Source organism: Kryptolebias marmoratus, linkage group LG24, assembly GCF_001649575.2.
Source record: "Kryptolebias marmoratus isolate JLee-2015 linkage group LG24, ASM164957v2, whole genome shotgun sequence".
Taxonomy (NCBI): domain Eukaryota; kingdom Metazoa; phylum Chordata; class Actinopteri; order Cyprinodontiformes; family Rivulidae; genus Kryptolebias; species Kryptolebias marmoratus.
The window spans coordinates 18086795-18096954 of record NC_051453.1 but is presented as its reverse complement, the minus strand read 5'-3'; the positions used below and the strand labels follow the sequence as shown (position 1 = coordinate 18096954).

The 10160-nt window shown below is 39.9% G+C and overlaps 1 protein-coding gene across 1 annotated transcript; it reads left to right on the top strand.

The window, feature by feature from the left end:
- The first annotated feature begins 775 nt into the window (after window positions 1-775).
- anapc4 (anaphase promoting complex subunit 4) lies at window positions 776-9659 on the top strand. Its single transcript, XM_017423382.3, has 28 exons — window positions 776-1020; window positions 1581-1696; window positions 1878-1983; window positions 2065-2197; window positions 2289-2354; window positions 2444-2470; window positions 2549-2593; window positions 2711-2795; window positions 2970-3077; window positions 4891-5061; window positions 5423-5487; window positions 5825-5867; window positions 5994-6070; window positions 6160-6260; window positions 6348-6399; window positions 6485-6540; window positions 6677-6723; window positions 6799-6855; window positions 6937-6993; window positions 7088-7181; window positions 7255-7352; window positions 7477-7538; window positions 7637-7675; window positions 7763-7864; window positions 7938-8015; window positions 8118-8285; window positions 8916-9039; window positions 9294-9659. Exons 2-28 carry the CDS (start codon window positions 1589-1591, stop codon window positions 9522-9524), a joined length of 2400 nt encoding a protein of 799 aa, XP_017278871.1. The 5' UTR covers window positions 776-1020; window positions 1581-1588; the 3' UTR covers window positions 9525-9659.
- The last annotated feature ends 501 nt before the right edge of the window (window positions 9660-10160 follow it).

The window sequence follows — 10160 nt, the reverse complement described above, 5'->3', positions numbered from 1 at the left end:
TCGGGATCTCGCGATAATAAGTCGGGATCTCGAGATAATAAGTCGGGATCTCGAGATCTCGACTTAGTTTCTCGGGATCTCGAGATAATAAGTCGGGATCTCGAGATAATAAGTCGGGATCTCGAGATAATAAGTCGGGATCTCGAGATAATAACTCGGGATCTCGAGATAATAAGTCGGGATCTCGAGATAATAACTCGGGATCTCGAGATAATAAGTCGGGATCTCGAGATCTCCACTTAGTTTCTCGGGATCTCGAGATAATAAGTCGGGATTTTTTTCCTTTTTTTTTTTCCCCTCCATGTCCCCTTAGGGGCTCCGTACCTTCACGTCTTCCCAGGAGAATTACTTTTATTTTTTTTCTTTTGTTTTATTTCTCTTCAACTAATTTGATTTTCATAACGGATTTCAAATTTTAATAGGATTTTTTAAAAGTTAAACCTTGGTTGTCTTCAAACAGTCAGTACCTTTTGGAGTCAAGATGGCCGCCACAGCTCAAAGAGCATTAACAAAACAAAAAAGCTATAACTCAATTTTACACATAGGCTATTGAGCTAAAACCTGATGTGGAAGTAGCTAAGAGTCGTCCTCAACACATACTGTGAGGCCTTGCATAGTGTTATTTTATTTTTTGAACTTCCTGTTTAATTCTGAAGTTAAATACACATAAAATATTTCCCGACCAGGGATGGTTTTTTTAAAACTAAATATTTCTCATCTATTTACGAATTGAGTTTTTTCTCTGGAAGGTGATTTGTCTCTTCGCGGATTCCGTTGCTGTACAGGGATTGGTCGATGTGAAAATATGGCGGCGTTTGTGTCACTGTGGACAGACGTCATGGAGGAGGAAACTTAAATGCAGACGTTTACGGCGCAGTTTTGGTGTTATTGTAGTGTTTTATAGTTATGATCTAGTCCGTTTTAAAACACGCCGTAGTTAATGAAACATTTACGGACTTTTTGCGTCAGCTTTGCCCCGCAGCTGCTAAACCTGTTAGCATAAATAACTTCACATTAACGGTGAGTGAAGCTAACGAGCTGACATTATTGTAAAATAGATTTAGCCTCTTTGGGAGTGTTTTGAAATGTCGTCTTGACGGTAATGTTTAGACTTTGCTGACCCCAGTATGTTGATGGAAACACCAAAATCCTATTAAAAACGATTATTTTACTCTTATTTGGATTAGCTTTTGTCTGCTAGCACTGCAGCTATAAACATTTCCTGCACAAGTTACCTTCTAATCACTGACATGAAACATTGTTATTATTATCTGTCCAAATTTGTGATTTGCGTTGATTTTAGACTCGTTTTTCCACACTGATTAAAATACTTTATTATACACGAATGAATTATGTCAGTAGTTTTTTTATTGAATAAAACCCTTTTACCATGAGTTGTTTTATCAACAATTAAATGATTAATAAATGTTATGATTATAGTTATTTCACTAGTTAATAATTAGCTGTTATAAGAGAAGCCAATAATAATAATAAATAAGAGTGAGTAAACTTTTTTTGTGATTAGGTCATTACTGGATAAATTTAATAAAATACTTAAGTGCTGTCAAAACTATTTTCAGCCAGCATCATGCCTGCCTTCCGGCAAGTGGGAGAGAAGCAGCTTCCCAACCCTGTGGTCTGCATGGCATGGTCTCCAAAGAGGGATCTGATTGCTCTGGCCAACACAAATGGAGAGGTGGGTCTAAAACCAGTGTCTCTTTGGAGGAAGAACATTTTTCACGATTAAATACTGTAACGTCCCTGCTCCCCACCAGGCGTCTTGCCCCACAGTTGAAGAGCCACTGATTTAAACCCTTAAGAATTTTTAAAAGTCTTAGTATCCTTTTTTTTTGATAATTATTATACATTTTTTGTAGTTGCTGCTACATCGCTTGGCTAGTTTCCAGCGTGTTTGGAGCTTGCCGCCCAGTGAATGTACGGGAAAGGAGATCACTGCCCTCTTCTGGAGACCTGACGGCAAAAGTAAGGGATAACCTTGAATGTGTTCAACTTTCTATTCTTTTGATTTGTCGAATCTTAGGATTTTCTTTTTCTAAATCCCAGTATTGGCCTTCAGTCTCGGTGACACCAAGCAGGTGGTCCTTTGTGGTGTTGAGAAAGCAGAGATCCTGCACATGTTTCTGATGCAAAGTCCTGTAACTTGCATGAACTGGATGGAGGTGACGGAGGAAAGCAGGTAAACACGAGGCTCAGGAAGCACACCAGGTCTTGTCTAATTTTGTTGAGAAATATGCTCACAATGCTCTTGTGTGTTTCGGTGCCCTCAGCTCCTTTTACAGTTCAGAGGATGAATCTAAACTCTTTCTTCCTAAATTACCAACACTTCCCAAAAGGTGATAATGGCATTGATTAAACATCAAATTACAAAAAAGACAAGTTTGGGTTTGACTGTGAAATGTTTGTCCAAACCTTTCTTTCACAGCTACAGCACAACGTCGAAGATTTTCAGGTAGGAGAGCATTTTGATGACTAATTCCTGGGTCGTTAGATATACAGATAGAAATGTATTTACCTGTCTGTGTCACAGTGAGGAGAAGTCTGATGAGATACTCAACCTGTTTGGAGAAGTCAGGTAAAATTATGCTGACTCTTAAAGCAACACACAGAAACACTGTGACATCTTTATAGTGCTGTGGGTTTTATAAATTGGTTGGGAAGTAATTTCACACTGTTTGTTGTTTCCACGCAGACTGAACATACTTGTTCTTGGAGGAGACAGTGGTTTTGTGGAGCTTTATGCTTATGGGATGTACAAGATTGCAACTTTAGGCGGAGTAAGGCTACTTTTGTTTATTCGTAGGAGTCGTTTAATTTGTCTTCCGAAACTCGCATTGTTGTAATTTAAAGCTTATATAGCTTTATAGCTTGTGACACAAAAACATGAACGTTTGAAACATCCTGATGTGAATAATTCTCTTCAATGCACAACTTAAACTGTGATTTTACAGGTGTCAGGAATATGTCGCAGTCTGAGTCTGTCCAGTGATCTCAAGTCTCTGTCTGTCATCACCAAAGTCAGGTCTGCCGACAACAAAGCGGAGATCTGCTACGTCCAGGTGAGACGAGTGAGGTGGCTTCATTTCCCACTTCCACACATGTGCCCTAGACTATGTGTCAAGTTCAGCTTACCCTGGGTTTCTTTAAGAGATCTGGCCTAACTAACATTACCAATGAGGAGTTGTGCTCAGTAGTATTACGAAGCTGGTTATGAAGTCGGTAACTCGTCCCAGGATTTCTAACTGTGGGTCTGTGTGTGTTCATGTAAAACATTTGGAGCTGATTCAGAGAAACGGTCACATCATGAATCTGGGAGGAAATCCTGTGGGGAAAAGAACAAAAGAGCAGGGAAAACACACATGAATACTCTTACAAATACTGCTGTCAGATCATTAAAGCACAAGTAACCTTAAGGCTAAGACTTAAAACTTTGAACCTTATTCTGCTTTAAGCTGTTTTAAAAACTCTGTGCTAAAAAATAAAAATAATTCAGTCCAGTGAGTGGGCTTATTTTAAGTTCATTTTCTGTCAACCACTCATTATAATGTTGCATTAAAAGTGTTACAGCTAATTCATGATTTTGTTCAGGTTTTTAAATACTTCATAAATGCGATGTCCTTTGTGCTCAGAGCTCCTATTTGTTTATGAATAAATGGCTGGAAATGTTTGTGGTGGGTTCTCTTAACTAATGCTGGACTCAAGAATTAAATAAAATAATTATCTCTGTAGCGATGTAATCAATGTAGGTCAGAAGTTCAACAAGAGTACAAAGCGTCTGGAGAAGCTGTGCTGGAAGGGAAATGTAAAACAGGGTGTATATATCTACATGGGGGCTTGTGATTTGTGCAGTGTCTGACCCACGAGCTAATCAGCTTCCAGGGGTTCAATGATCCATATTTGCTCAGTTGCCCAGTTCAGAAGCTATAACAGTCAGATTCTTTGATTCAGTCTAGGATTAAAAAAACAAGAACAAACATTTAGACTTCTCCAAAACAAGTTCTGCAATTCAGTCATTATTAGACGAATAACTTGGGTCTGTCCAGGTCTCAGGTTTCAGTGTGGTACTGAAGTCGTGGTGGTTTTTCCACATCATTGTCAGCGTCATTCAGTCATCAGGCCTTTTTTTTCTAAGCAGGAGTGATGAACGTGTCATCTGCTGGAATCCGAGTACCCGCTCGTTTCATCTCAGCTGTTAACAGGAGGGAAACTAAGTCTTTTTCTTTCTGCAGCATGAAATTTAGAAACCTGTTTGGATGGCAAAATCCATAGTTTTGAGTGAGACAGAAAGATAGTGTCCGTGTGGTCACCTGACCCAGAGTATGACAAAACCTCTGATCCAATTGTAATTACGAAGGTTTAATTCTATAGCCATCTTTTGTCTAATAAACTAGTAAGCTTGTACAAGTCTGTAAGCTGTTTGAATAAACTTCCATAAGTGCATTTTGATCTGTTACTTCCTTTGGAGAAGTAAACCAGAGTTTAAAGCAGCTGAAGTAACATGTTCCACAGATTTTTATCACAGAGATCTGATACAAACTACCACTCATCTCCTCAGTTCTAATCTCTGACTCCCACAGTAAAATAAAAACTTAGCTTAAATGCCTTTTTTTCCCTCTTCCTCTTTGAGACTCCTCGTTATGCACCAGTGGATTTTTTTTAACGGACTCTCAGTAGTTGAGAGGTGATGTGTTCATGTGTTGCTTCGGTAAGAAACCCAGATAAAAAAGTGAACCAGGTCGGTGGCTCTTAAAATCCCAACCTGAGCCTGAAGTTGCCTTGCTAACACACGGATCCTGCTTCGAAAAACTTGTCTCTATTCTAACCGGCGCTGTTCTGTTTCTTTGGGTTCGAATTGCTGCGTTTGTGTTTCAGCTGGACACGGGCTTGTTGTCAGACTGTCTTCCCGAACTCACCAGGATGGCGCGCAAGTTCACCCACATCTCCACCCTGATGCAGTACCTGCACCTCTCACTTACCTGCATGTGTGAAGCCTGGGAGGACATCCTGATGCAGATGGATCTTCGGCTCACCAAGTTTGTTCAGGTTACTCGTCGCTTGTTTCCTAAAAGTGTTTCTCCTGGCAGGAAAGCACAAGCAGGCTACCGAGGAGCACCACCAAAACCAGTCACATGAGGGTTTATTAGAAGCCAAACAAAACTGCAGTTTGTGCATCTGTAACAAAAACATAAGCTTCTCCTACTCTGTATAATTTACTCTATTAAGTAGTCTGCTCATTTGATTGGTTCCCTGAAAAGTCCTCAGACTGAGAACACCAACACTTGGGAACATAAAGCCCTGTGCTGCATAAACCTACAAAACCCCCTAAAGATACTGCTAAAACGAATCACTTGAATTGACTAAAACCAGAGAAAGTGAGTACATGTCTTAACTCGTGACTTTGCAGGAAAAGAACACAAGCACCCAAGTCCAAGATGAGTTTTTGGAGCTCCTGCTGTGGGGACAGTCAAGGTAGAAAAACTGTTTTTACCTAGTTTCACATTATCGTGTTGTAATATCTGAAGTGAGCTGGTTAAGTTATCCACAGAGTTTTAATTTGCTTATTTCATGCCTATGAAAGCTCATGTGACACCATGACTGTGTGGGGGGGAGTAGGTTTAAAGCCCCACATCACTCTGGTCTCACAGCAGCTTCTGTAAAATGGGATATTGTGGTTGTAATACTCAACATTTGAAGATGGCGGGACATTACTTTGGGATCTCTTTTACAGTTGGATGGATTAAACTGCTTTTTAAAGGGTTTGGTTGTGAATATTTCTGTTAAATATGATCAATTTCTCTGTTTTCAGCCCTGAACTACAGGCTCTTCTCATGAACCAGTTGACTGTAAAGGTGAGACAAGAGAAGCTGAAACACGCTCTCTCTCTGAAGACTTATCTTTTTTATAAATGTGGATGTTGCAGACCAGATTTGTCTAACTGTGTCGAGTTTATGTGCCGTGTTACAACTCCATCTTAGGGCCTAAAGAAACTCGGTCAGTCCATCGAGTCGTCTTACTCCAGCATCCAGAAGCTAGTGATCAGCCACCTGCAGAGGTAATTTATGTTTTGCTACTTGTCAACAGCGTGTCTGACAGCCGTGTGAGCTTTTCCTTGTTAAAAAGATGTCTCCCTGTCTCCTGCAGCGGCTCAGAGGCTCTGCTGTATCACCTCAGCGAGGTGAGAGGCATGTCTTTATGGAAGCAGAAGTTTGAGCCTCTCGGTTTGGATTCAGATGCTATTGATGGTACTGTCTTTCGTACCCACTCCATCTTGCTCAGGGTCACATTAAGTGTTCAAACTAACTCTTTTGGTATTCTTATGTTGCCTGCAGGCGCCATCACAGCTGTGGGCTCTTTCTCTCTCAAAGCCAATGAACTTCTGCAGTAAGTTTGTGAACATAAACATGAATCATTTCTGTGTGTGACCTTTTTAGTTTTGTCATATTATAAGTTTTATTTTAACTTTCAGGGTGATTGACAAGAGTATGAAAAACTTCAAAGCCTTTTTTCGCTGGCTGTATGTGGGTGAGTCTTATTTTTGAATTTGATGTGGGTTTTTTTATGATTATTAATTACAATTGTAGTTTGTAGCCTGTAAGATTCCGTGTACTAAATTTTAATTAAGCCTGATTTGTCCCTGCTGTGTTTTGTTTTCCGGCAGCCATGCTAAGAATGTGTGACGAACACGTACCCCCGGAGCTAAACAAGGTGAGTTCGATCACAGATTTGAAACTTTTAGTCTCCGTGAACGAATTTGTTTCACTGTTTTGCTGCATTTCTCAGATGACTCAGAAGGACATCGCCTTTGTTGCCGACTTCTTGTCTGAACATTTTAGTGAGGTGAGATGAGTTCATTAGTACACTGACCAAAAACAACATTTATTTTAAATTATCGGTATTTTCTGCTCTGTGCTTTAACAGAATGAGGTGCTCTTTAATCGTAAGGGGAAGTACTTCAACGTGGAGCGAGTTGGTCAGGTAAGTGGTTTTGTACGAAATAGCGTCAAATATTTGTGAACAGAAGCACCGTCTTACATCATGTTGGTTTGTCTTCCATGTGGACATTTTACAGTACCTAAAAGACGAGGATGAAGACCTTGTGTCTCCACCCAACACAAAGGGGAACCAGTGGTTGAAGTTTTTACAGGAGAGCACACACCTGAAAGGTCAACAAGGAGTTAAACAGTTTGTTGCAGAATTTCTCTGCCGTAATACTTCAATGAAACGTTTCCTCTGTAGACAGCCCGCTGGTGTTTCCATCGTATCCCCAGAAGTCTTTGCACTTTGTCAAGAAGATGATGGAGAATGTGATCGAACACTGCCTGCAGAAACCCTCTGTAGGTTTTTGTCAATTTCCTTTTTCATTAGCACACACAAACATTTTGTTACAGAGCTCAATAGGTTTGACATTCAGTGTCTGGACACATCTTGTTCCTCTTAAATGTGTTCGTTTGTTTGCAGGAAGTAATTGGGAAATCTGTCAAACAGGCCGTCTTTTTGCCTTTATACGCCGTGCCAGAGAAGTAACATCTTATGTGTCTTTTTATATTATAAGTACTTACAATTATTTTAAACTTAAATGAGGTGTAATTAATGTGATTTTTGTTTTTTGTTTCTTTAGGATGGAAAACACCCCACGACTTTTTGAGCTTCCATCTTTGTATGCAAAACACAAACATCGTTTTTGTTTCTGTAAAAAGCAAGACTGCAGTATTGTATTGAGGATGTATTTGTTCTGAGCCCACAGGTGGAATGATAAAAAGGCCAAAATGCACTGTGTTGTGTTCTGCATGCCGGAGATTTCACTATGCAAGCTCTACCTGTTAAAGAAGGGCACGGATCCCAACAGGTACGTTTCACGGTTTCTGGGAATTTCTGTGGGTTTCTCATTCTTTACAATCATGTTGGTGCTGTCTTTACAGACATATCCCGAACAGTTTGATGTCCGTTGACCTCAGCCATTATCTTGACAATACAAACGAGGACAGAGCTGCAGCTCAGTGAGTGCTGCTTATCTTGTTCTGGAGTCAGAATTTGTTTACCACGTCAGCTGGTAAAAAGGTGTGGATTGCATCGTAATTTACAGCCAGTTTCTCTTTCAGGTCTCTTTGTTTCTACCGATGCCTGGATGCTTGTTTCTATGACGATGAAACGCTTACAGTGGTTCTGCAAGGACCGGAGGAACAGAATAACAGATGTGTCCTGGCTCAGCTTCCTCTTTCCTCAGGCTTAAGCTGTGAGGCTGAAGTTAGCCTGGACCCCAACGTGAGGTGTGTGTTTTAGACCTGTTTTCTCTCTTTCTTTTTTTTTTTTTTTTTTAGCAATCTTGCCTCCCGTGCAATGGTTCCATTGCAAAAGCAATAGTTCAGATATTTTGAAGGGAAGAACTTCTATAAATTGCAGCTTTGTGGAAATGTTCTGAACAGTAATATCCTACCTGTAGATCCTCAGTTTGACCTGCTTGACGAGCTGACAGCTGGTCTGAGCTGGGCCCGAAACTAAAATGGATCGCTGCCGTCTTTAAACGGTTCACACAAAACGCCATCAGCTTCACTTTACACAGTTATTTTTTAGAAAATTCTTTGGTTATTTGCAAGCAAAAAAAAAAAAACAGCGGCAGCACCTTGCTGTAACAGCTGTGTTATATGAAATGGGTGGCAACGTTAAAGTTTTTTAAGTGGCATTCATGTGAGCCATAAGGAAAATCGTGAGATTTGAGCAGCAATCCACTTTGTTAATGACCCCACTTGGACTAGTTGTTAGCTCGTAAGTTTAAAAAACATTATATCATACATCTTCATGGTTCCAATACAGTTTTGAAAAAAAAAATGGAATACTAATCCTTGTGTTAGGATGAAAGCAACAAGCATGATTTTAATCTAATTTGTCACTTCTGTTAGATTGGACCAGCAGTGCAGTGCCATCCCATGCCAGGGTATGATGCTGGGGAATCAGTGGCGTGAACTGGAAAACATGAAGGCTCAGTTTGTTGCTGTTAATGGAATCCGTAAAGTGGCCTGTGTGGTATGTTCAGCAAATGATTGTCTGTTTGTACACTGATTAGTCCCAACACTGACAGATGAAGTAGATCGATCATCTTGTCGCAGTAGGCATAGAGGTTTTTCCTTGGGTGTGTGAATAAATTGTGTTGCAAAGCTCCTTTATTGGTTTAACTGATTATTATTAAGTCTTGTATATATTTATCTGTCAGCATAAACATGCGTCAGTGTGATGGTGCCAAATGTTGACTGTTTCTGTTTTGTTTGTTTTTTTGGCAGCTGAGTGCCAATTTGAGGCACATTCGTGTTTTTGAGATGGATGTAGAAGATGAGGACGACGAGGGAGTTGACTCGCAGAACGTCAGCGCCGACCAAGACGGGCTGGAAACTACCGTAATCAGCCAGGGGCCAGCAGAGGAGAGTCTGGAGTCTGAAGGGGAAGCTAAGGAGCAGGAAAGAGATGTGTTTCAGAAGACCGTGGAGCACCTGAAGTCGGAGGAAGCCCTGTAGCTTCGCTTTGACTCGAACTTAGCTTCATCTGTTTTGTAAAAATGTTTTTTTTTTTTCTTTGTTTCTTCCGGACTTGTGAAGCAGTCAGAAAAAAAATACAACTGTAAGAGTTAAAAATATATTTTCTTTTGTATACGTTTGTTTCTCACTTTTCTTATCTTTAACCTTTTGAGTGATTCCAACTTTTTCTTCTAGACACGTGGTTCATATTATTGGGGTTCACAAAGGGCCAACACAAAGAAACACAATTCGCTCTTTAAGGATTAAATTAACCTAACATGTATATTTTTGGACTGTGAGAGAAAACCGTAGCTCCCTGACAAAACCCACACATGTACAAAGAGAACCTCCAGATTTGAGGTTTGAGATGTACTTTCTGTCAGGTGGCAGTATTAACCAAAAGAACTAAATGTTTGCCCAGTTTATTTAATTGTACCAGGCAAATGTTTAAATTACTTTTGTGAACAAAATGTAGTTTTGGTTAAAAGTAGGTACGCTAACAATGTCTTCAAGAGGTTTAAGTTAAAAAAAATGGTTCCAATTGAAAGAGGTTTAAATGAACTTTCAAATGATACCAAGATCATGTGTCTGGGTTTAAAACTAAGAAAGTTACAAAGTTTTATTTAATTAATGTCC